Raw genomic sequence first — 27,669 nt, forward strand, 5'->3', positions numbered from 1 at the left:
TTACAATACTTAAAGAATAATGTGACTTGATAAAAGATTCTAAACCAACCTCCAAATAATGGGATGACAACAGACTCTAACACAAGTTGACACCGACTAATACATTTCTATTAACAAATGTTTAACACTCACGGGCTAGCTAGTCCAAGAATTAGTTGTTCTAATGGGCATGAATTAGTAAAATTTTGTATATATTACTTTTGTTGAATGTTCCTAATGAAGTTGGCATATGAGTGAGTAGTTATTGTCATAAAAGTTGTATGCCAGGTTAAGAGTCGGAGAGAAGCTGAGGGATGTGAGGCTAATAAGGTTAAAACCGAAGCATTAGTAAGTGGATGAACTAATATTAGATTAAAGAACACGGGTCATGGATCTCCAGTTGGTCATAAAATATTTGTATATGATTGAATCCCGGCTAGTTGGTCTCAAAATGAGTAGAAATTTTCGTTTGTGAAGTTTGTTTGAAGCAAGACGTAGAGGGAGCTGCACGAAGGGGAAACACCTCGTGTAAGAAATTACGATGTAGGTACTTCCACCGCTTCTGTAGATATTTGGTGAGGCGCCCTTCAAAGTGCAATGGAGGTGGTGACTAACTTAGGTTATGTTTGCCGTACTCTGTTGTTACCATCGTTGGGTTATTGAGAGAAATAACAGTTTCTCCTCCTGTCACAATCCCTGTTGAAAGCCCCATTAGTCACCATATAAAAGTGATACTGTGTTATTCATTATGTCTTTTCCGTTGACTGCCCAAGTTGGTTCATGTTATTTTAACAGTGCAAACTGTATATTTATCCTCCAAGCTACTATACACTTTTAAAGTGAGATTTATATTTCATCCTAGTTACAATAAACTTTTAAAGTTTGAAACATCTATCCATTACATCCTCAAAATCAGAAGTTTGAAACAACGATAAAACACTAGCAACCATTAAATCTCAAAATCCATCTGAGAGTATTCATAGACCTTATATAGTGATTTTTTTTTTATAGTTTACAAAATATCTCCTAAACTAGTTAATAAAAATTTGATGAATAATGAAAGAAAATGCTATGGATATATGTAAAGTACAATTAATTTTAAAGTAAAACATTCAAATTGCACTGGAAACATAATGAATAAACCGATGTCACTCTTGGATCTTAAGAACAAACATGCAGTTTACTCGTATTAGTATTTAAATTTTAGTGACGAGTGTCGTAAAAGCGCAGGGAGCTAATATCAGTTTTATAATACCAAAGTATACAACAAAAAACGAATAAGCCCTAAAGCTGCATCATGATTTATTCTGTAGACGTGTCCTTGAATTTTCTTTTGAACCTGCAGCCCTCAAGTTCACATGATCGATCTCTTCGTAAAACGTGCATGCTTAAACATATAAAAACATGCAAGTGCTATGTGTGAACGCACACCTGTACAGGAAAGAAAAACGAAGCTATATACACCATATCTCTCTCCCGGTTTCAGCCAACAGAAAACACACAAAGACAAACTACACTCAGCCCATGCTTTGCTGTTTTTCAGAGATACCTCAAATCTATGCAAAACATAATCAAACAGACAGATTGTACATTACCAAATTTTATGCCCTAAATTTGGTTTGTTTAAACAAACAACTCCAAACTATAGAGATTAGAAGATTCAAGAAGCCGAGATTAGTGATGATTTCATTGAAGGCACTAGCTAGTCTTGCTATTGCACGTAAAAAAATGTTTAAAACAAATAAGGGTAAACTTAGGTTCACGGATGATTTGAAACACTCACGGACTAAGCATTGAAGTTCGTAAAGTAGCAACAAATTACATCCAAAATTTTCCATTTTAATTCGCAAATTTCTTGAAGTCCTCCATGTAATAATTCAAACCTTATCATCAACTTGCTATATTAATATTCCCACAATCACCAATACTTCATCATCAAAGTGAAAGAAAACCCTTTCGGAACCCTAAAAACTAATCATGGGTTCCAAAGTTTCAGCCATGTTTTTCATATGTTTAATTTGCATGCTAATGGCGTTGCCACCAATCTATGCTTGTGGCTACTGTGCGCCACCTTACCCACCATATCACCAACCTAATCCACCACACCATGGAAAAGGAGGGAGCCCTAAAGGCTCACCGCCTACTCATAAGCCACCTTCACACAAGCCGCCCACACATAAGCCACCTGTACATAAGCCGCCTACATATAAGCCCCCTACAAATAATCCACCATCATATAAGCCACCTACGCATAAGCCGCCTTCGCATAAACCACCGTTACATAAACCACCGGTGGTCCTGCCACCAATTGTTATGCCTCCACCGATTATAGTTAATCCACCTATCGTCAATCCTCCTGTTGTTAATCCGCCTATCGTTGTGCCTCCAATCATAACGCCTCCAATAACTAATCCTCCTGTAATAATTTCACCGCCTTCCACCCAAACCTATCCACCTTACACTAGCCCTCCTCCATCTGGTGGAGGCGGTGGAGGTGGAGGCGGAGGCGGTGGTCGTGTCCCGGGTGTTAAACCACCACCAATCTCAATGCCAACTTGCCCAATAAATGCACTAAAATTAGGGCTTTGTGTGGACTTGCTTGGAGGTTTGGTGCATATAGGGTTAGGAAATCCAGTTGAGAATGTTTGTTGTCCAGTGCTTCAAGGGTTGCTTGAGCTAGAAGCAGCGGTGTGTCTATGTACTACTATAAGGCTTAAGCTACTTAACCTAAATATATTTATTCCACTTGCTCTTTCTGTACTAGTAACATGTGGGATAACTCCTCCACCTGGTTTTATATGCCCTCCTCTCCCGTGAGTTACCTTTAGTGCATGTAATTTGTGCTGCTTTCAGTTTATCTATCTTGTAAGTTTTCTTAAGCTCATCGCTAGCTAGCTCCGGGTGTTTGCACTGTCTTAATGCAAGAACTATTTTGTATCTACTCATGTTTTCATATGTTCTCTTAATTACTTGTGTTTTCATGCTTCGTTATGTTGAATAGACCAAAATAACATATCATGGAGAAAATTAAGACCTTTGTCAATGATACATTCATTTGAGAGTTTTGATGTATATTATAAAGGTTACAACAGGAAGATTAATTTCAATGTCATAACTGGAACTTATAAGGAACTAATCTGAAAATTATTGTCAGACCATATGGAATACTAGTATTTATGCCCGCTTTGCAGGGCATTTTAAATTACAGAATTTTAATAAAAAAAATTTTGCTGGCCTTGTACTTTATAAAAATAAGTTTTATAAACCTACGGCACCAATTTTATATAAATAATACAGAATTAGTCTGGCTAGTAGACGAAATCCAAAGCTAGAATTCGAAAGTAGAAAGTTCCCAAACGTTATTACAAAACTATACATTACATAAGATAAATAACATGACTTGTGTTTAGAGTCATAGAGATGGATGCATAGTTTGGCACAATTCAGATACTTATAACCTGAATTATATAGTCAAATCATTACAACTTGAAAACAAATGATCTGGCTATGAACAAAATTAGAAAATTTAATATCCTTCGAATCATTGCACTGCTAGTTTGATGCGAGGTCAAGATCCGACATAGGCTGTCCAGAGTTTGTGGAGGTTGTAGCTTGAGTGAATGTGGAGTTCGTAGCATGAGTAATAAAAAAGTCAGTTTAGAAATATTACAATTGCCACCAATGAAAATGAGTGTACATTTTTTTGGGATGATTTTACCTGGGTTGATGTTGCATTCTCTTCAACTGCAGGATGACTATTCTTTTCTTCCCAGTTGATGAATCTAGTGCATATTTGGCATGCCCAATACACATGAAAGGACCTTGAAATATTTATTTCTTTAAAGTTGAGTAAGATTGTATACTCCTTTCCAGCTATAGCCTTCAAGCATTGTGGCATCTCCATTCTTCCCTCATGCTTTATTTTATAAATATTTTTATATGAAAGTTAGTATTTAACTTAATTATGGTAAAACAACTTATGTATGCTATTCGAATTTTTTGTTAACCTCCTTGAAAAGGTTTCTAGCTCTCTTCATGATCAGTGTCCTGACTTCTCTATCTCCCAGGATTATGTGTACTTCATCAGTGTTATCCTCTGCTAGAACTGAAATGCGATATCTGCAACCAAAAATTAAGTTGACCGTTTAAACTGTTTTGTAAATTATCACTATGGCTTTCGAAGTTCGGAGTTTAATATTTGACATATGCAACTCACTTTATCTCTGGGTATGGCACCAACGTGTTGCATGCTTCACAAACGTGGACGGAGTTCTCCTATTTGATTTCTTTCCTGCATCCAGTGCAAGCAGAGTAACACCAATTTGTTGTGTCATCGACAGCTTTAATTCTCACATGTGTTAACACCTTGTTCTGTTTAGATAAAAGATGTTCGTTAATAATAGATGAAAACAGTTATCATAAAATGCATAGTTTGTTCAAGAAGCTGACCCCGATGTATTCTTTTCCAATTTTTTCCAGCTCAGCAAATTTCAGCAGTGCAATATCCTTTTTTTAGTTTTCAGTGAAAACTTTCTCAACAAACTCAGGATTTTGTAGCCTGTTTTGTAAAACATTAGAGGGAAATAGATCATAGCGTAATGTAAATTACATTGGATGAAATACTAACATTTTTCTGAGTTGAGCTACAGCATGCTGTTTGTAGTTGATGTATACTCTTGTAGCTGGAACATTACCAAGATCAACGGCCCCTAAATATGAATTTGAGGTGTTATGCATTAAAGAAAAGCCATAATATGAGAAAAAAGAAAATTTTATACCATTAAACTTTCCGACTCGGCAGCATGATATGATCAGAATGACAGGAGTCTCAACAGCTTCTTTCATAGCATTCTCAAACTTAATTCCAAATGCATCCCAGAATGTGATATTGACGTTAGATCTACCGAGAAACATTTGGTTACAATTATTCACATAAACCTACACATTTGCATTAAGAAAATTTTTTAGAGATAACCTTCTGTAATAACCCCAATTTTTGGGAAATTTTTGAAACCCTTATGAATAGTATTTTTGCTGAATGAGAAAACTTTTCATGCCACACTATGTAGGGGTTCTGATATGGATATTCTGAGATTTTATTAGTACTTTATATGGGATATAAGTGTATGTAAAGATCGTCAGAATCCAAATCCGAACACTTTGGTTTTTCCCATAAATACACTAGATACGGAGAGGATTGAGTATAAGGTAACAGGATAAAAGGATTTAAATTAAAGGATTATAATAGAGGATCATAAAAAGGAATATAATGTATTGAGAAAGGTTAAGGGAACCTAAGTAATAAGATCCCGGGTATGATCCTTCAAACGATAAACGAAAACGAAAGTTAAGCGAACCGTATAACAGATCAGCGGTCATTAGGCAAACAATTAGGAAGTTAATCAAAGGGATTAGAGAGGATGATGTCACCCAACCAATGAGAAGAGGACAAGGAGGGAAGGATGACATCACCACATGACATAGGCATGACATGGGAAGGAAGGAGGTGTGGTTGAATGAGAACCACACAAATTCAAGGGCAACAAGGTAATTGACTAAATCAAACACAAAAACAAATCAACCAAGCCAAGCAAAATCATTTTTCATCAAAATCAAAAAGAAACCAAGGCTTGTTCTTGAGAGCTCTCGACTTTTTACTATTCAAAAGGCAAGGAAATTCAAAAATCAAAGATCCAAGCTTCCTAAATTGGTGAGTTAATTTCCTAATCATCTTCATGCTTAGTTAGAGCTATATCATGAGTTTAAGCCATCAATTCCTTCTCCATCTTCTTCATTTAATCAAAGAAGAAGACTATGAATAGTGTTTTCAAGTTTTTAACTTGAAATTTTTCTTGTTTTCCTTGAAGATCCAAGCATTCCTAAGACTTCTCAAAGCTTCTTAAGGCTTCCTAGCTCCTCCCACCACTTCAAGGAAGGTATATCATCTCCAAACCCTAGATTCCTATGTATTATAAGATAATTTTGATTAGTAGGATGATATTGTAGCTTGATGTTGGTGATTTAGAGTTTGGGATTGAATTGGTATTGAAATGGAATGGTAAATGTTGTTGTTTTGATTAAAAGAACTTAAGTATGGTTAAAGTTAAGCTTAGGCATAAGTATAAATGATTAAATTGAATTGGTTGGGATTGTTATGATGTGATAAGGATGGATGTTGGTTGTATGTTGGATTTGAGGTTGAATTGGGTTGGTTTTGAATGGTTTAAAATTGGGAAATCGCGTAAACATAGCCGTCGTAACGTCCGATTTTCTTTAGACTGTTTTTGTGCATAACATTAGGACCCGATAACCCCCTGCTAGATTATGACCACTGCCATGGTTAGATAGCTCATGTTACGAGCTTCGTTTTGATATGTAGTTCGTTCGATTCCGATGCACGGTTTAGGAGAAACGACCGTTTCAAGTAACGGCGTTTCGCGAACGAAACTTTTCCCCTCGCCTTACTTTGAAACATAGGTTAAAGACCAAAAAGGGTTAATTAATGTATGAAACATTTATGGTAAGTGTGTTAGGCAGTTGGTAAGACACTTGCGAAGGAATCGCTTTAAAACTCGTAAAGGTTAAATTATTAAAAATGGCGGAGCCGAGGGTACTCGAGTGACTTAAGAGAACCAGCGAGCGCAAAACAAACGTTAGAGTCTAAGTTAGTTAAAGTATAGATTTACAAGTGACTTTGGTTTAATCCCAACTTACTTGTTGTTTATAGGTTACCAGACTCGTCCTGAGCCTTTTATCACCCCAAGTCACTCAGGCAAGTTTTCTACCCGTTATAACTGTTGTTGTGATGTATATATGTATATGCATTATCTTGCGATAGATGCATGTTGGTTAATTAGCAAATGTTGCAATATATTGAAGCATGCTGCTATGGTATATATATATGCATGCCTGTTTCGTATTCTTGCTATATATATCTGTTGATTCAGTTGATAATACCTATGCTAGAGGATAGAGGTAACTTGCATATACCCTTAGTATAGGGACCCAAAAGGTAGAAATATTTTCTAAAACCGGGAGTCGAGGATCCCGAGTAGATTTTGTATATATATGTATATGAATATATATATATATATATACACTTATATATATATATATGGTTATAGTTTTCCAAACTATTAATCGAATAAGGGTTATTCGATAACTTTATATTAATTATTGAATCCTATTTCGAATATTCATTCGAGGGCTTATGACTCAGTTTGTTTTATCATTTGAATATTACTTGAATATTCTTTTGAGGACTTATGACTCCTTTATTTTATTATTGAATATTATTTCGAATATTCATTTGGGGAGCTATGACTCCTTTATTTTATTATTGAATATTATTTCGAATATTCATTTGGGGAGGTATGACTCCTTTATTTTATTATTGAATATTATTTCGAATATTCATTTGGGGAGGTATGACTCTTTTATTTTATTATTGAATATGATTTTGAATATTCATTCGAGGGCTTATGACTCAGTTTATATTAATTAATGATTAATGATTGGATAGTCATCTGAGGATGTATTGACTCCTTTATTTCATTTAATGAATATTATTTATAATATTCATTCGAGGTATTATGACTCCGCTTGGTATTTAATAATATTCTTTATTTTATTAAAGAATAATGCTTCGATAACCAACTTACTTTTGATTATTCAAATAAAGATATTACTTTCGTATAAGTATATCTTTGATTATTTGCTATTCATTTTAAGTATAAGTTTCTCTACTTCTACCTCAATCATTCTTTATGGGAATATTATTTAAATAATAATATTCAGATATTTCTTTCATATCGGGACTGATTTATTTTAATAAATCAGTATTACTTCAAACATTCTTAAAAATATTTTCGAGTCATCAAAATGATTTTTTTAAAAAGTTAGAGCGGATCCCAAAACTCATTTTTATATTTAAGATCTTCCTTTCAAAGGGGATTTAAATACTCGCTCAAAACCTGACGGATCCGGCTCTGTGGTGTATTTTATATTCGCAACAAGGTTGCAGTTTTGGTAAATGAATTGATTACTTACCCAACGTTCGAGAAGTAAGTCCATCTATTGAGTCGGCATAAGCAACATGGGCTCAGTGGGCGTCCATGATAGTGTAAGTGGCTCAGTGGGAGTCCATCAAATGCATAAGTGGCTGAGTGGCAGTCCAACATAAGGTCCTATTACGACCAGGGTGATGACCAGTGGGGAATTCGTCCATCTAGTAGTAGAAAAGGTTACTTATTGGTATCTTTGCCTGATCAGCGAGATATCTGGTTTATGCCAAAATTCTTTTCCTTTCCAAAATTCATTGGATGTTTCAAACTCTGTTCATACTTTACATGACAGAGGTTTTCAGGAAAATGTATAAAGAAGATGTATATGGGGATATATATATATATATATATCAGAACTTAATGAAGTATATCATAACTTCATTTCCTTTAATAATATTTCAAAGATTTAATCTATTCAAATCTTGTCTTGTAGTCTCATCTATCTGATGAACTGTTGAAAGCTCATTATACTTTGAACAGTGGTAGTTCAAGTAGCTTTTTAAATGATATAAGTATAGTGAAGTATTTGGTAACTTCATCCCTTGTTTCTACTTATATCTAGTAAGTAATTATCTTACACATGATAAAAGATTGTAGTAAGTATCCATTTAGATACTTATATTATTGTTATCTCTATATATTATCTTGCGAGCTGTAAGGCTCACTCTTGCTTTATTTCTTCATCACACAACAACAGTTAGGAAAGATGGTCAGACTCCAGCAGACCCAGCGCAAGCGCGTGGGAAGCGTCCCGCGTCTTTCCGATGATGTTGTAGTTGCTATAGCTGCAGAGGTAGATCTATTGTAGATCAGACCATCTACTTTTGAGAATCAATTATGTATAATTATAACTTGTGGCAGATAATGGCAATTAACTGTAAATTTATCAAGTAATCGTTTTGGGTTGTAATAACTTTTAAATTGTGGATTCAAAGACTTGTACTTATTTTCATCTCTGAGACTATAACGGGTTGTGGTGTGTGTGTTAGTGTGGGGTCACAACATAAGGTTATTTATTATTAATTAAGTGAAGTGATATTGTGGAAAGAAAGACCGTGACGACCCGGATCCCCGACCCCGGATCTGGGGGTGTTACAGAAATGGTATCAGAGCTAAGCGTTATAAACCTCAGAGATGATGGGACGTTAAGATAATAAGTTCACTAAAATAATAAGAACTCTTGCCAAGTTCATAGTCGGGCTACCTAACGTAGTACTGACAGTTAAAACCCTTATGGGAACCCTTATAAATATCGTGATAGAAGCGTAGTTCGTTATCGTAAGATGGTAGCGGGACTCCGAACCCTGAGGTTGAGTAGCAACAACGCGATGATGTATTATTACTTATTGGAGATCAGATTATGGATCCGATAGAGCGTCCTAGTGCAGGACCAGATGATGTTCATATTGAGGATGTAGCGGTTGAGGATGTTGTCCTAAAAGGGATTATCGCTGTGAAGGATCCTGACAAGAATGAATAAAGGACCACTGAGGAATTGATGACCATGGGTAGGGCAACTCCCAGAAGTAGGATTGGTCGATCACTACCGGAGGTTCGTTCAAGTTTGTAAAGATAGTAGCCCCTTTAACGCGGCTTACTCGTAAGACTGAGAAGTTCGAATGGACAGAGAAATGCGAGAACAACTTTTAAGAACTGAAGCAAAGGTTGGTGACGACCCCTATGTTGGCGTTGCCGGATGGAAAAAGGAGATTTTGTGATTTGTAAGTGACGCTTCTCATAAGGAATTAGGGTGCTTCTTATATAGCACACCAAGATAATCGCGTCTGCATCAAGACAATTAAGGGAATATAAAATTCGATATCCCCACCCATGAGCTTGGGCTCGTGGAAATAGTTTTGCCCTAAAGATTGGAGGCACTACTTGTATTGAGAGAAGTGCGAGATTTACCCAAGCCATAAGTACTCTAGTACATTTTCCCGTAGAAAGAGCTCAACATACGCCAGAGGTGGCGGTTAGAGCTAATCAAGAATTATGATTGGGAGATTCTTTATCATTCGGGGAATGCCAATGTGGTGGCTGATGCCCTTAGTAAAAAGGAGAGACTCAAGAGGTTAATGTCTTTGGGAAAGTTGATAAGAGATTTTGAAAAAAAAAATGGAAATAGATATGAAGGTAACCGGAGCCGGTACCGAAATGCTGTTCGAGATTGCAATACAGTCCGAATTATCGGAAAAGAACATATTGTGACAGAAAAAGTGATGAATGAAGGCAGAGAGCCAACAAATAGATATGAGATTAATACCAAGAAAGATGATAAGGGAATAATGAGGTATTCCTATAGAATTTGGATTCCAAATGTTCAAGAGCTTAAAGATGAGATCTTAGATGAAAGTCATAGTTCAAGGAATAAGATTAAGGGCAAACCCTGAAAGTGATAGTCAGGGAGGACGCCATCAAGATAGAAGGAACCCATAACATAATGAAGTGGAAAATGAGGATTTTAACGTATAAGATATCCCCAAGTATGGGAGAAGGATGAAACATTTCATACTAAGGAAACAGAAAGTCGAGTAAGGAAAGGAGACCCGAGATGGTACTCTTATACGAAAATTTATGGACCTTTCTAGACAGAACTTAGACTATTATCCCCAACCACCAACTTGAGGAAACAATGCGGTAGGAAATTCTTTCATGACCTTTAAGTCGCTAAGCTCTCAGAGTTCCAAGGAACAGGTTGACCCAGCCGAGGCAAGAGCCTGGCTAAAGGAAATATAGGAATCATTTGAGATTCAAAATGATTGATGAACCACAAAAGACTGTTTTTGTCACTTACCCTCCTAAGAGAGAGATCACCCGCTGGTGAAAGACCAAGAAAGGCACGGAGCCAGAGGTTAGAATAAACTGATTAAAGTTCAATCAATTGTTTTCGAGAAAGTAATTCCCAAGGTTATGGAGATAGCGTAAAAGCATTAGAGCCAGAACAAAGGCAGACGAGTATGATGAATTAGGAATCTAAGTTGTAAAAGTTATCAAGATTCGTTCTGAGGACACGAATCCGGAATGACGGGATGTTTGAAATCAATGCTTATGTTGTGATTGGTTCGTGAAATAATGATAAGAGAAAGGAAATAAAAAGAAACTGAAGTGGAAAGGAATATAAAGGCAATAGAGTTTGAGGAATGATAAGGGAGTTGGGTATGAGGAAACCCTAAAGACTCGTAGCAATAGAAATAGAAAATTATGTAATCGTCAGGATGAGGGTGATTCACCATGAGTTAAAGTTGATGATTGAAGGAATAAGAGATACATATATTTTATCCCTTGTAAGTTGGGAGGATTTGAGGAAAACTTGAGATAGTTCGAAGGATAAATATGAGACGCGGATAGACTGAGGAGACAAGGAAGTAAGAAATTAGGAAAATTGGATGAAGGAAGTGACCTTCAAGAATGTGAAGTGTAAGACCGGTGGCTTGATACCCAGAAAGGGAGACGCCAGGTATGAAAGATATCCCAACATTGAGATGACTGTTGAGATAAATAACAAAAGTAAATAAGGAATTATTAAGAAGAAGTTCGCGTTGAACACGACCAATATCTTCCAGAACATCCTTGTTATCGTTACCATATTAGGCAAGAAAAGCGGATAACCGTTGTTATCTTTTGGAGGCCATATTGATTGACCTCATTTTGAATACAGATGTTATTGTGAAATTAGGCATATACTATCGAGGTGGAAATGATTGAATAAGACACCCTTATCAGGGTTATATGACTTGATTTATCCATGAAAGGATGCAAGTACCTTTTAAAGGTGGAATTAAGGATAAAACATCGGTAACTTAAAACGAATCCTAGGGGAATGCATAAAGGCTGGCATTTCACCCTCAATAGGGATAATATGAGTTTTGACAGTATGATTTGGAAAGGGGTTAAGGTAACAATAACCTTTTAGAATTAGTGGAGAAATTTTTCAGACGTATATAGACAATGGTTCTAGTAATAGTGAATGGTATTTTGATATGCCCTGTATCTAGGGAATACAGGAGGAACGATTCAAGGATAACCTTAGAGGTTTTACAAGGAGAAAGGTAATATTCAAATTTCTCAAAAATAGAAATGTTGATAAAGGAAATATGACGTAATTATAATGATACCAAGTGGGGCACGTGTTAAACCTCGAGAAAGTATGGATCGAACCAGTAAAGGTCGAAATTGTTCAGGGCAATTAGGACCTAAGATAAAAGATGTTCTAAGTATGATTGAGAGTCAGTCGTGACAGTGATTAACCTCTAAAGACCGAGGCAATAACTTATGGAAAAATGGTGATATTTTTTTTTACTTATCAGATTTTAAGGAAAACATCTTCACATAAGCTGTGATTGAAATGAGGTAGAAAATTTAGTTGAAGGTGGTTAAAAGACATTGATTATAAGGAACTATTACTATCAGGAAAGGCCAAAGAGGTGGCCGACACTTTAACGGTAAAAGGATAATTGTAGGCGCTTGTGCCAAAGGATACAGTGATGATGGTTAAAAGCTGAAGGTTGTATTATGGTTTGGAAGATTGAAATTCCTTCTGATGACTGTGCAATACCCAACCGTAATAGTAGTTGGTAAAGGTTTAATTCGTGTAATCGCCATGAATGGGCTATCTATCTTAGAAGGTCCTATCTTGAGAATGAGCCTGGACCATGTTTCAAAAGGACTAAACGAACCTTTGAGTTAAGTCTTCTATCGAAGGCATATGATTAAGAATGGTATTAACCTGCTATCGTTACTTTGATTGAAACTCTTCTGCAATTTTATCTACTTCATGTCATGAAAGTACGTCAGAGTTTGGAGTGTTCTTCATGAATTATGATTGGTGATTATGTTAACTCCTTAGAAGTATTCTATACGATATGTATGGACTCCGTAGGGTTAGATATTAAGATTTCATGGAACGTGAATGACGACAGTAGGTCAGTAGTGGACCATAGTAATGCAGCAATGATTCTGCGAGTAATGAGCTGGTTACAACCGTGAGAGTTGTATTGGAATGGATGTTGAGATTGAGTACCACTAAACGGGTCGTGGTAATGTATAAGTTATCATTGATGGACTAATTAAGTAGAGTATCTACCTATTGAATATTTATTCTTTCTTATCAATAGAGAGTCGTATTATTATACGAGGAAGGTTACGGTGCAAGCATAGAATTCAAGTAACGATGATGTCTAGAATGAGATCCCAGATTCGATTTTCGATATCGAGGGAGTTTCAAAGGTGATTGTGTATAAGCTCGAGGAAGAGCATGGGTCCATAGAATGATGGACGGAATAGCAAAAATATTTAGGCATGTGAAATACGATGCTATAATACTTGATGTTGATATAAATACATATATGTTTTGTTCTCCTATGATAAACCTCTATAGTTCAGAGGTAGATTCCAAGCCAGATATTTTGTGGCAGTATATTTTTTTTATATTTACAATTCTCTTCAATTAGTTCTTTTCTCTTCTTTTCATTTCATATAAACTGAGAAGAACAACCCTTCCAGAAGGGGAGGTATTGCCGAATGACTATCTATCTTTGTGATAGAAGCCTAGTAGGATACCATCTATTGTTTAATTGCTTGTCAAGTACTAAAGGCTGGCCACCTTCTGTACTAACTATGCGATATAACAAGTGTTCATGATCATAGTAATCTCTCAACAAATTCCTTTACTTCTATATGATTGATCAAACTTTGGGAAATAGAAACAGCTGAAAAAGGAGTAATAAAGTTGTGGTAGTATTCGGAATGGAAACACAGTCGTGATACTAAGGTTGACGTGGTTATTAAAAGATTATAGAACGCTAGCGAGCAAAAGTATAACCAGTATAATATTAGGAACGGAAGGTGATAGCGATTACGAACTGGAAGAGAATGGGTATTAAGAAGCTATGATGAGAGTCGGTGCAATAGACTTGAAAGAATTTGGAATGATCACTTAACGCGGATTAAGTTATCTTACGACAATAGATCATATGTCAATATTGAGATATCGCCTTATGAGATCCTTGAGGGAAGACAATGTCGATCTCCCTTATGCTAGGATGAAGTTGTAGAGCGCAAGATGCTCGGACCAGCAGTGGTCCAAAGGACCAAGGATATGATAGATCTAATCAGAGGACGGCTGGTAGTAGCCCAAGATGGACATGATAAGTATGTTGATTTGACACGAAAGGACAAAGAGTATGAAATAGGGGACCTAGTAATGTTATAGGTATCCCTTGGAAAGGATTGAGGAGGTTCGGAAAGAAAGGAAAGCTAAGTCTACAAATTGTTGGACCCTTGGATATATTAAGACGTTTGGGAAGTTAGCATATGAGCTAGCCCTACCCCCGAACCTGTAGCAAGTTCATAACGTGTTCCACGTATCAATGTTAAGGAAGTGTAATTCGGATGCCAGACAAATAGGGGCATATGAGCGCATAGACATGCAACCAGACGTAACCTATATGGAGCAACCAGGAAGGGTATAGATTAAGAAGGAACGAGTGCTTAGGAGAAGGGTTATCAAACTAGTAAGAGTTTGATGGTAGAACCACAATGTGGGAAAATTAACTTGAGAGTTAGAAAGTGCAATACTAAGAAAGTATCCCTATTCATTTCTATCTGATTCCGGGACGGAATCCTTTTAAGGAGGGGAGACTGTAATAACCCCAATTTTTGGGAAATTTTTGAAACCCTTATGAATAGTGTTTTTGCTGAATGAGAAAACTTTTCATGCCACACTATGTAGGGGTTCTGATATGGATATTCTGAGATTTTATTAGTACTTTATATGGGATATAAGTGTATGTAAAGATCGTCAGAATCCAAATCCGAACACTTTGGTTTTTCCCAGAAATACACTAGATACGGAGAGGATTGAGTATAAGGTAACAGGATAAAAGGATTTAAATTAAAGGATTATAATAGAGGATTATAAAAAGGAATATAATGTATTGAGAAAGGTTAAGGGAACCTAAGTAATAAGATCCCGGGTATGATCCTTCAAACAATAAACGAAAACGAAAGTTAAGCGAACCGTATAACAGATTAGCGGTCATTAGGCAAACAATTAGGAAGTTAATCAAAGGGATTAGAGAGGATGATGTCACCAAACCAATGAGAAGAGGACAAGGAGGGAAGGATGACATCACCACATGACATAGGCATGACATGGGAAGGAAGGAGGTGTGGTTGAATGAGAACCACACAAATTCAAGGGCAACAAGGTAATTGACTAAATCAAACACAAAAACAAATCAACCAAGCCAAGCAAAATCATTTTTCATCAAAATCAAAAAGAAACCAAGGCTTGTTCTTGAGAGCTCTCGGCTTTTTACTATTCAAAAGGCAAGGAAATTCAAAAATCAAAGATCCAAGCTTCCTAAATTGGTGAGTTAATTCCCTAATCATCTTCATGCTTAGTTAGGGCTATATCATGAGTTTAAGCCATCAATTCCTTCTCCATCTTCTTCATTTAATCAAAGAAGAAGACTATGAATAGTGTTTTCAAGTTTTTAACTTGAAATTTTTCTTGTTTTCCTTGAAGATCCAAGCATTCCTAAGACTTCTCAAAGCTTCTTAAGGCTTCCTAGCTCCTCCCACCACTTCAAGGAAGGTATATCATCTCCAAACCCTAGATTCCTATGTATTATAAGATGATTTTGATTAGTAGGATGATATTGTAGTTTGATGTTGGTGATTTAGAGTTTGGGATTGAATTGGTATTGAAATGGAATGGTAAATGTTGTTGTTTTGATTAAAAGAACTTAAGTATGGTTAAAGTTAAGCTTAGGCATAAGTATAAATGATTAAATTGAATTGGTTGGGGTTGTTATGATGTGATAAGGATGGATGTTGGTTGTATGTTGGATTTGAGGTTGAATTGGGTTGGTTTTGAATGGTTTAAAATTGGGAAATCGCGTAAACATAGCCGTCGTAACTTCCGATTTTCTTTAGACTGTTTTTGTGCATAACATTAGGACCCGAGAACCCCCTGCTAGATTATGAACACTGCCATGGTTAGATAGCTCATGTTACGAGCTTCGTTTTGATATGTAGTTCGTTCGATTCCGATGCACGGTTTAGGAGAAACGACCGTTTCAAGTAACGGCGTTTCGCGAACGAAACTTTTCCCCTCGCCTTACTTTGAAACATAGGTTAAAGACCAAAAAGGGTTAATTAATGTATGAAACATTTATGGTAAGTGTGTTAGGCAGTTGGTAAGACACTCGCGAAGGAATCGCTTTAAAACTCGTAAAGGTTAAATTATTAAAAATGGCGGAGCCGAGGGTACTCGAGTGACTTAAGAGAACCAGCGAGCGCAAAACAAACGTTAGAGTCTAAGTTAGTTAAAGTATAGATTTACAAGTGACTTTGGTTTAATCCCAACTTACTTGTTGTTTATAGGTTACCAGACTCGTCCTGAGCCTTTTATCACCCCAACTCGCTCAGGCAAGTTTTCTACCCGTTATAACTGTTGTTGTGATGTATATATGTATATGCATTATCTTGCGATAGATGCATGTTGGTTAATTAGCAAATGTTGCAATATATTGAAGCATGCTGCTATGGTATATATATATGCATGCCTGTTTCGTATTCTTGCTATATATATCTGTTGATTCAGTTGATAATACCTATGCTAGAGGATAGAGGTAACTTGCATATACCCTTAGTATAGGGACCCAAAAGGTAGAAATATTTTCTAAAACCGGGAGTCGAGGATCCCGAGTAGATTTTGTATATATATGTATATGAATATATATATATATATGGTTATAGTTTTCCAAACTATTAATCGAATAAGGGTTATTCGATAACTTTATATTAATTATTGAATCCTATTTCGAATATTCATTCGAGGGCTTATGACTCAGTTTGTTTTATCATTTGAATATTACTTGAATATTCTTTTGAGGACTTATGACTCCTTTATTTTATTATTGAATATTATTTCGAATATTCATTTGGGGAGGTATGACTCCTTTATTTTATTATTGAATATTATTTCGAATATTCATTTGGGGAGGTATGACTCCTTTATTTTATTATTGAATATTATTTCGAATATTCATTTGGGGAGGTATGACTCCTTTATTTTATTATTGAATATTATTTCGAATATTCATTTGGGGAGGTATGACTCCTTTATTTTATTATTGAATATGATTTCGAATATTCATTCGAGGGCTTATGACTCAGTTTATATTAATTAATGATTAATGATTGGATAGTCATTTGAGGATGTATTGACTCCTTTATTTCATTTAATGAATATTATTTATAATATTCATTCGAGGTATTATGACTCCACTTGGTATTTAATAATATTCTTTATTTTATTAAAGAATAATGCTTCGATAACCAACTTACTTTTGATTATTCAAATAAAGATATTACTTTCGTATAAGTATATCTTTGATTATTTGCTATTCATTTCAAGTATAAGTTTCCCAACTTCTACCTCAATCATTCTTTATGGGAATATTATTTAAATAATAATATTCAGATATTTCTTTCATATCGGAACTGATTTATTTTAATAAATCAGTATTACTCCAAACATTCTTAAAAATGTTTTCGAGTCATCAAAATGATTTTTTTTAAAAGTTAGAGCGGATCCCAAAACTCATTTTTATATTTAAGATCTTCCTTTCAAAGGGGATTTAAATACTCGCTCAAAACCTGACGGATCCGGCTCTGTGGTGTATTTTATATTCGCAACAAGGTTGCAGTTTTGGTAAATGAATTGATTACTTATCCAACGTTCGGGAAGTAAGTCCATCTATTGAGTCGGCATAAGCAACATGGGCTCAGTGGGCGTCCATGATAGTGTAAGTGACTCAGTGGGAGTCCATCAAATGCATAAGTGGCTGAGTGGCAGTCCAACATAAGGTCCTATTGCGACCAGGGTGATGACCAGTGGGGAATTCGTCCATCTACTAATAGAAAAGGTTACTTATTGGTATCTTTGTCTGATCAGCGAGATATCTGGTTTATGCCAAAATTCTTTTCCTTTCCAAAATTCATTGGATGTTTCAAACTCTGTTCATACTTTACATGACAGAGGTTTTCAGGAAAATGTATAAAGAAGATGTATATGGGGATATATATATATATATATCAGAACTTAATGAAGTATATCATAACTTCATTTCCTTTAATAATATTTCAAAGATTTAATCTATTCAAATCTTGTCTTGTAGTCTCATCTATCTGATGAACTGTTGAAAGCTCATTATACTTTGAACAGTGGTAGTTCAAGTAGCTTTTTAAATGATATAAGTATAGTGAAGTATTTGGTAACTTCATCCCTTATTTCTACTTATATCTAGTAAGTAATTATCTTACACATGTTAAAAGATTGTAGTAAGTATCCATTTAGATACTTATATTATTGTTATCTCTATATATTATCTTGCGAGCTGTAAGGCTCACTCTTGCTTTATTTCTTCATCACACAACAACAGTTAGGAAAGATGGCCAGACTCCAGCAGACCCAGCGCAAGCGCGTGGGAAGCGTCCCGCGTCTTCCCGATGATGTTGTAGCTGCTATAGCTGCAGAGGTAGATCTATTGTAGATCAGACCATCTACTTTTGAGAATCAATTATGTATAATTATAACTTGTGACAGATAATGGCAATTAACTGTAAATTTATCAAGTAATCGTTTTGGGTTGTAATAACTTTTAAATTGTGGATTCAAAGACTTGTACTTATTTTCATCTCTGAGACTATAACGGGTTGTGGTGTGTGTGTTAGTGTGGGGTCACAGCATAAGGTTATTTATTATTAATTAAGTGAAGTGATATTATGGAAAGAAAGACCGTGACGACCCGGATCCCCGACCCCGGATCTGGGGGTGTTACACCTTCTATCTGTAATGACCAATTTTGATTGTTTCTGCTTTTGGCCATTTCTGTTTTCTAGATCTCTAAACTTGTCATGTTTCTTCACAATACCAATTTCATCTGGAATAACCAAAGATCAACCATATTATTAGCAAATAAGGTATAACACATAAAAAATTATTGTTGTACCAGTTAAGTATGTTGTCTGATTTGATAGTTCTTCGAGCTGGCTGTGGTCATAGAAATCAAAGTAGTCGAGCAGAATGTTAACTTCATCTTCTGCTATTTCTTACACAGATGTGTCTTTTGTGAAAACTATTTGCCAGTCGTTACGTAGGCACCTGAATTTGTCAGTTGGCTTGTAGAATTGGACAGTGAAGTTTCTGATCTTATAGTTTTACCCAGTTTTAGTACTTGTGCTAGTTCCTCTGCGCGTGAAGTGAGAATGAAAGCATGAATTCTGTAACTCTGCATGAAAGAAGCACACACATTACACGATACGGTCATAACTAAAGAAATGCTAAAGCTAAGAACTAAAATATTACCTTGTTATCCAACAGAATGACATTGAAATTTTTGAATTCTTCTCCAGTCCTAGTTGCTCCACGCCATAACCTGATGACTCTAACTCTTATTTTGTAGTCATAACTACCAGTACCAAGAGCTTGAACACTGTCGTAATTAGTTGCAGACATTGTGCATCTGTTATGTTTGTTTGGGTATTGAGGTGGTAATTTTTATGGTGTGAACTCTTTGTAGTATAAATTTATACAGCAACCCCAACTCATGTACTCTCCATTTAATAGAGAGGCTTGCATCTAATAACAAATAATCATTACAACAATGTCTTTAACTGAAGTGACCAATAGCTGAACGCATCCATAGTAATAAATTCAGGATTTCACAAATGGTGCAACACAAGAGAAATTATTACAACATGTGCTACTGTTTCACAAATAAAAGTACATTAAACATTAGTCTTAGAAAACAACAAGTTATATCTCCAACTCTCATTTCCCAACTACAGTTCGAGATATTGCAAAAGTTGGCCAAACTACTTTCTTAGTTTCATGGCTGCATGAAAAAAAAGGTCAAGTCAAGCCATGCAGTAATAATTTTTTTTGTCATGTAAATTATTTGGTGCTTTCGTACATAATTTCTCCCATTTAATGTTCTTGAATTTTTTTCCCCAGAAGAGTTCTCTGCATTGAAACGAAGTGGCTCCATTTTTTTTTCGTGCTCTAGTCTTCATGTTTGTAGATTTGCCTGTGTCGGGTGTCTGTGTGGCTCTTGCCTCATATTCCGTATCCTGAACAAACATACAAATGAATTTGTGAGCCGAAAAAAACAAATGAAAAGATAATAAGTCCGAAGATTACACTTAAAACCGAGATTTCTTCCATTTCAGCAACATTCATCTCCACTGTACGCACTGTGTTGGGATCATGGATTCCGACAGTTTCCACTTTCTGAACGATATCTTTAGCCTCATATATGGTTGATCCTTTTGTGAGGTTGTCTTTGGTAATCACAAGAATGATTGTGTAATTTTGTCTCAGCAATGTATTTAGGATTTCAGGAAATTTGTCTCCATCTTTTTCCTAAAAATAGAATACAAAATAGCAGAAGTAGAATGAGTACAACATAAAATACAAATATAGTTGATAGTGAAACTGAACTATACATCAACACAATCTGTTTGCAAATCAATGACAGTTTTGTCGATTATGCGGCTGATTCCATCATCTGGAAACACAATTGCCAGTGAGCCAGTATCGTCGGAACAAAAGATGCATAGCCTGAACCTGTCATTTAAATGTATAATATTTAACATTAGAATAGTGAATAAAAACTTTGGGTGAACAATACTATGAAATGACCTTTTATCAGGGTATGGAATAGTTCTGCCACATCCGTTTTTCTGTGAGCAAACAAATTTTCCACCTACATTCTCTAGTTCAAGATCACAACCTGTACACTTCTAGAAATACCAATTATTTTGGTCGCTGAACTGTTTTGCAATTACTTGACAGTAAGTTGAAGGCTGTACAAAGAAACATGTATCACAACCTGTAAGTTTACACAAATGAAACTACTGGTTATATTTTCGTTCAATAAAAAAAACCGCCAACCTTTTTAAAATCTGCGTTCAGGGCCTTGATCTCCTTGACAGTAAGAAACTTTATAGTTTCTGCTTCAGTTGTTGGTTTTGTAACAGTAATGACAGTACTTGGCAATTCAGCTGTCTTTTTCTTTCCCCAACTATAACATACATCATTCAATAGGTGAATGAAACTTTTGCAATAATGGATACGGTGTACATAAATTACCTTAGTTTAAGCTCTGTGACGCTGTAGTGATCCGGGTTTATAAAGATTCTTGTAGCGGAGTAATTTGATAGGTGTGGCACTCCTGCATTGTTGTAAACGTGTAATGAAATAGTTGCAGGATATAAGTTATTATTTAGAAAATAAACTTAAATTCAATCACCTTCGTAGCGACCAACCCTAGCGCATGAGATTATAATGAAAGTATTATCTTTATCAGCCTTGCTAAGTTCCTTCTCAATATGTTGCCCAAACAAATCGAACAATGTCACCTTCACTTTGTTACTGTTTACGAAGAAGTATCTATATTACATCAAAACAAATGGTATATAATTCTACCCATTTATGTGGCTTTTTAATAACTAACCTTCCGTCGGAGATTTCAAACTTGAATCTGCTTTTCCCGACTTCATCTTTGTTGGTTATGATTAATTCCTGAACATTCTCCAGTTTTCCCACCATATCTAAAATTATAAATTTGGTTAGACCGATTGTATGTACCATCCAATATATTAAATGTTTTAGATGTTACCAATGAGAAATCGATTGTTATTACCAATTTTCTCCATTTCAGCCATGTCAAAAAGATCAAATGCATACTTTTCAATTTGCAATCCTTCCGTTCTATCTTTCACAAATTCAGTGTGAGGGGTGAAAAAAATATGGTTCTTGGTCCTCACGGGCCGAGATGTTTCATCTCCTACATAGTTTTTAACCTTGAAATTCTTCACAATGTAAATGTCTCCCTCCTTTAGTGTTTTGAAACGATCATCACAATGTTTGGAAGATGCAAAAACATGGATTCTGTTATTCTATGAGCAAAAAAGTAATAGTAATTAGATGTTGCTCCAAATGTAGTACGCAAACTATTACTAAAGCTTTAAAACAATTTTGATGTGGTTACAATACCGAATCATCAATCAGTATCATATTTATTCCCCAGAACTCCTGTGTTTCTCTGTTTTGACCTTTCCAAAAGGACTGAACTCGGACTCTACACTTCCACTCATAAGTTGTTGTGTCAATAGTGTCCAACGGGTCGTAAACAATAAGTTCCATTTACGCACAACTGCCATTATTACAAAGCTAACAGTTTTAGGAAGTAATAGGCTACAGATAGGTTATTCAATTCATCGAATAGGCTACAGATAGGTAATGTAAAAGCAGAATTCGGTATAACTTACAGTTGTTCGCTTTAAGTAGAATTAGGTTGAAATTAAGGAGAACAGAGCAACCAACTTAATTGCAGTTCAGATCTGTAATAATATCAAGCTTGTAGTGGAAGAGTTTAATTCAGACAGCCTTTATATTTGAACGGCGTGGATGAGTATATAGGTTTATGTGCACGAATGAAAGGTTGGGCTGAAGACAACGCATATGAACAACTGTTGTTCTGAAGGGCACATTATTTTTTTTTATTTTTGTTTATTTGACTTTTATTGTATTATTGAAAAAGTTTTGTTTATTTTTTGAAAGTGTAGTACTTCTAAGATTTTGTCCATATTCATATTTTGTCGTAATAGCTAAAATTATTTCATTAATTTTAGTACGAAATATATTAAAATATATTTTATACTAATTTGATATAAAAAATGATAATTAATTTTGTAAAGTGAACTAAATATTATATGTTGAAATTTTATTTGGATTTAGTTCTGAGTACGCATTGTATGGAAAAACAAAACAATCTTATTCAACTATTCAGCAAAATAATTAATTTTGTATTTCAAATGGAACGGTTAATATGTTATTAGTACAACTTTAGGAAAACAACCTTATTCAATGCAATGATCCTCTGCCCTTGTTAATGGAATAATCTACATTTCCCCCAACAGATGTAAATGCAAACATTGCATTGTCTAATCTAATACTTCTTTTAAAATCACGACCTCTTGCTTCATCATTGTAGAGTGATAACAGGTAATCTGGAGTTTGAGGAGTCTTCGGTAAACTGACTTCACCCTTCTTACAACATATAGAGAAAATTGGAGTCCCTTTGGTAACACCTTTGTTTACACGCTCCTCGTGCCAAAGCTGAGCATGGCAGTGAATACACTTGTACGAATGAGCACCAAGTGTTGCATACTCTTCAGGTATGATGTACTGATTACCACGTGTTTTTGTCTTCCGGTTTGTAGTAGGCCTTGCAAAATGTTCTTCATCTATAAGGGAGACAAAGATATAATTAAGTAGTTGAATCCAAATCTATATTGATCAGTGGCTAAACTGTATTCTGAAGTCACAGTGATATTACCGCTTTCTGATTCAGAAGAGTAGTCTTGCTGATAGATGGTTGACCACAACATATCATCTGCAGCATATAGGCAACATTAGTTCTGAAATCCGATGATTAAAGTTCAGGCTTAAAAAATGATTAACACGACTTTGACAGACCATATGAGCATTCAGAATCAAATAAACCATCATCTGAGAAGTACACTACTTCCATTGTTGTCTCATCTGTAATGCAAGGAGTAAAAATTTCTTGTTCAATAAAACACAAATATTATGGTCTTGTTGCCATTTTGAAAGTTAATACAACCTTTATCATCGTAGAGATGCTCTGCAGTATTAGGCTTCTTACTAAACTCCTCCTAAAAAAGATTACGACTCAAATCTTTTAGCGGTATATTTTCCCAGTCATTGTGAATTGCTTTTCCCTTGCGTTTCTCTCTTTTTTGCGGCAACTTTGTAGAAGATGGTATGTTTGTGATATTCGATAGTGGAGTCCTAGTACGTGGTTTTTTCGTAGTTATGTCTAGGATGCTTGGTCCTGCAGGTTTTATGTTTGGAATCAATAACTGGTGAGAATTGATCTTAACATTATATGAAGGTGGCCTGATATGTAACATAACAATAAAAAGGTGGGAAGACCTTGTTCAGAATTTCTCTGAGACATTTCAGTGGGCACAACTCGTGCCAAAACAGATAAGGGAGAGTTCTCACTATTCTCAGCAACTTTGTTAAAACTTTCGAGTACGTGTTTAGTTTTCGTGTTAACTGCAATTAGTGGCAAAATACATATCAAAGAATCAACCAACGGAAAGCTATATTACAGGGTTCAATAAAGTTTAACCAACTACTGTATTAAACACAACAATTAACAATCAACCAACAGTATTAAACACAACAATTAACAATCTCTGATAAACACTATATATAAATTTGAAATACATAAGCAATCAACTGTTATGTACACGTTGGGCTGATACTCGAAGGGGAAGTTCCCGGCGTGTAATTGTTCGAACATGTTCTAACATCCTTGTTCATCCTCATGCGTCTTTTTCGCCTTTTAAGAGACTTAGAACCTGAAAAGGGAGGTCATTGTTAGAAGCTGGGTCACAGTGTGTGCGAAAAACTATAAGAGATACGGTAGAGAAGTAGCAGAACCTTCTATCATATCCTCAGAAGTGAATAAACGCCACGAACGATCGCTTCAATCATCATCATCCTGAAAGTAAACAAAGCGAAACTCTTTAAAAAATTATTCAAGAAATAATAAGTAAAAAGGCAGCATATGCTGTAGGGTCCGTTTGGCAATTCCATTAAGTGGGCTTATTGGCTTATAAGCCCGTAACAGCTTATTGACGAGTGTTTGTCGACCCAGCTTATAAGTTGAATTTACAACTTATAAGCTGATAAGTTGAATGTTGGTAACGACGTACTTTTTCACAACTTATTTTTGATTTTTGATTTTTGATTTTTGATTTTTTTATCAATTTTAATTTTAGAATATATTTTTTTAAATGTTAATATAACTTAAAATATAAGAATTAAGATAATTATATATAAAAATTATTTATTTTAATTCATTTAAATAAAAACAATTCTGACTTATAAGTTAAATTATCCAAACACTTATATAACTTATAAGTATTTATTAACTTATCACTTATTACTCACTTATTCACTTAAAGTCATAAGTTACTTATTTTAAGATTTGCCAAACGGGCACGTAGTATAACGTGGTTCATGGTTCCTCGGAGCGGTAATGGTGGAGGCTGGGTTTTCAAATTTGAAAAGAGTAAAACATCTATAAGAAAGATGTAAACCAGGTAAGCTTCTAACATAAGCTAAGTGTCCTTTAATGAATATAATATACAAAAGACAGGATGGAAACATCACGTGGGGGAATGAAGTTAAGTGTAGGCAGCTTACCTCAGCAATGGCATTTCTGTAAAAAGCTAGAACTTTGAGGTCGAATTATTAGGCAGTGTGGTAACTGTAGCAATCACGCATCAGGAGCTATAATATAAAGAAAAAGAGAAGAGATATATAATTGGGATATGTGGTTGCTGAAAATTGTTCACGGGATTGTAGTATGACTGTGTAGGACCGATTACCAATAATGATGATAAATTATTATACGACATAATTACATAATCCCAAATAGATTACAAATTAAGGAATTAGAGAAATGATTATCGTTTAGATTTGAAAGAAGATAGTGTTGGGCCCTCTCTTCTCCTTCTAGATTAGTAAAAGATAACAGTACTACGTTAGTTGTTACAATTACCAAACTTATGTTTATGACTCAAATTAGTAAGAGAATATAAAGTATTTTGACCTTCATTGACATTATTTCGATTGCTTTTATAGAGAGTATAGAGTTTAGAGTATTTCGCCATGTTGCTGATCTTGATCTGTTTAATTCTTTTTGTACTAACAAGTGCTTGAAAAATGTGTTAAACAAATCACATTTACATACAATTTCCCTATTTGTCGTTTTCCGTGATTTTAGTAATTTACAGTCTGCGTGCCTGATCACTACAAGAAAAATGGCCTTTTCCTACCAGCATTTTGGTAGGAAATAGTCTATTTCTGGTAGGAAAAGGGGGCAATTCCTACCAAAAGGCTTGGTGGGATTTCCTCCAGTCGGAATTGCTTTATGGTAGGAATTGATGCTTGTATTTTAATTGGCCCCCACTTGCCAAGTGGCTGCCCATGTGGCGTGCCACATGGACGCCACATCACCTGCCATGTCAGCGACAATGTCATACATATTGGGGTCATGTTAATGAGTTGGCATGAGGACCCATCCACGTGTCCTTCCACTTGTCCTGCCACGTGGCAATTGACACAGAATAGATCTTTTTCCTACCAGAATTGGTAGGTTTTGAGTGAGTATTTCCTACCATAATTGGTAGGTTTTGATTGACGAATGGTAGGTTTTATGTCAGAAGACATGAATATCAGCATTTCCTACCAACCATTTCCTACCACTATTTAGCTTGACTGTGGTAGAAAATACTTTGAATGTGGTAGGAAATGGCCTCAATGTGGTAGAAAATATTGGACAGTTTTTTTAAAAAAAAATATTTATTGATATCAATGTAGAACAAGTTGTACATAAATTAATAGCTAAATCATAAGTATACAACAATAACCAAAACTGAAAAATTCATCATAAACCACGATCCGGACATATCGCCATTATAACATGAAAAAGTTACATCTTCATTATAATTGCATATTAGAAATAATAATTCATTACAATAATTATTAGATGTTTCAAAAGTTTAGACTAATCATCTTCAAGTTCCCATCATTGTTGAATCATTTTCCTTCATTTTTTATAATTTCTTCATTATCGTTGTTGAATCATTTGCCTACATTCTTTGTGATTTTTCCATTTTCGTCTTTGCTTGTTTCATTTCCTTGGTGTAGAGTGAATAAAATCTACATAAGAAGAGTAAAAAAAATGTTAGTAGTTATTAACACACATAAACAATTAATACATGTAGTAAAAAAAATAAAGTAATTACATAAACGAATCAAAATTAAAAATATGTTAAAAGTATTGAAATACATACATATATAGGAGATGGTTAAATGAAGAAGATGAAAATATTTACCAAAAGAAAAGAAGATGGAGAAATTGTGAAATGAAATTTTGGTGTAGATGAAATTGAAAGTGAAAAGAGGAAGATAGTGGTTTATAGATTCAAGTCACTTATTTCCTACCAATATTGGTAGGTTATGGGTTCGGGCGCAATTTTCAAATTTTTGGGTTTAATTTTGGCTCCCTATTTGAAATTTTCATTTTTGATTTTGGCTCCATATTTGAAATTTTTGTGAAATTAAGGTTCATTTCCTACCAATATTCGTAGGTTTTGAATTTGGCGAACATTTTGAATTTTTAGTTTTGGCTCCATATTTGAAATTTTTGGTTTTGGCTCCATGTTTGAAATTTTAGTGAAATTGAAGTTCATTCCCTACCAATATTGGTAGGTTTTGAGTTGGTTATTTTTTTTTGAATTTTTTGGTTTCCTCCAAATTTAAAAATTTTGATATTGCTTTCATGTTTAAAATTTTCGTGAAACTACAACCAATATAGGTAGGTAATGGGGTTTAACGATTTTTTTTTTGAATTTTTAGTGTAAGTGCAATTATTAAAAAAAATATTTAAAAAAATCGAAATGTCAATATATGACTAAACACTAGTAAAATTGATTAGTCAAACTAATG

The 27,669-nt window shown here is 34.9% G+C and overlaps 2 protein-coding genes across 2 annotated transcripts; one reads left to right on the top strand and one right to left on the bottom strand.

The window, feature by feature from the left end:
- Window positions 1-1,858: 1,858 nt before the first annotated feature.
- On the top strand, window positions 1,859-2,918 carry LOC141676856 (uncharacterized). Its single transcript, XM_074482571.1, has one exon. The coding sequence runs from the start codon at window positions 1,957-1,959 to the stop codon at window positions 2,794-2,796; it is 840 nt and encodes a 279-aa protein (XP_074338672.1). The 5' UTR covers window positions 1,859-1,956; the 3' UTR covers window positions 2,797-2,918.
- Window positions 2,919-19,970: 17,052 nt separating this feature from the next.
- On the bottom strand, window positions 19,971-22,260 carry LOC141679488 (uncharacterized). Its single transcript, XM_074485981.1, has 10 exons — window positions 22,111-22,260; window positions 21,758-22,013; window positions 21,569-21,665; window positions 21,365-21,504; window positions 21,205-21,286; window positions 21,007-21,136; window positions 20,866-20,918; window positions 20,559-20,679; window positions 20,254-20,475; window positions 19,971-20,183 (listed from the first exon to the last, which is right to left on the bottom strand). Exons 1-10 carry the CDS (start codon window positions 22,258-22,260, stop codon window positions 19,971-19,973), a joined length of 1,464 nt encoding a protein of 487 aa, XP_074342082.1.
- Window positions 22,261-27,669: the final 5,409 nt, after the last annotated feature.

The sequence above is a fragment of the Apium graveolens genome, chromosome 8 (assembly GCF_009905375.1).
Source record: "Apium graveolens cultivar Ventura chromosome 8, ASM990537v1, whole genome shotgun sequence".
NCBI lineage: Eukaryota > Viridiplantae > Streptophyta > Magnoliopsida > Apiales > Apiaceae > Apium > Apium graveolens.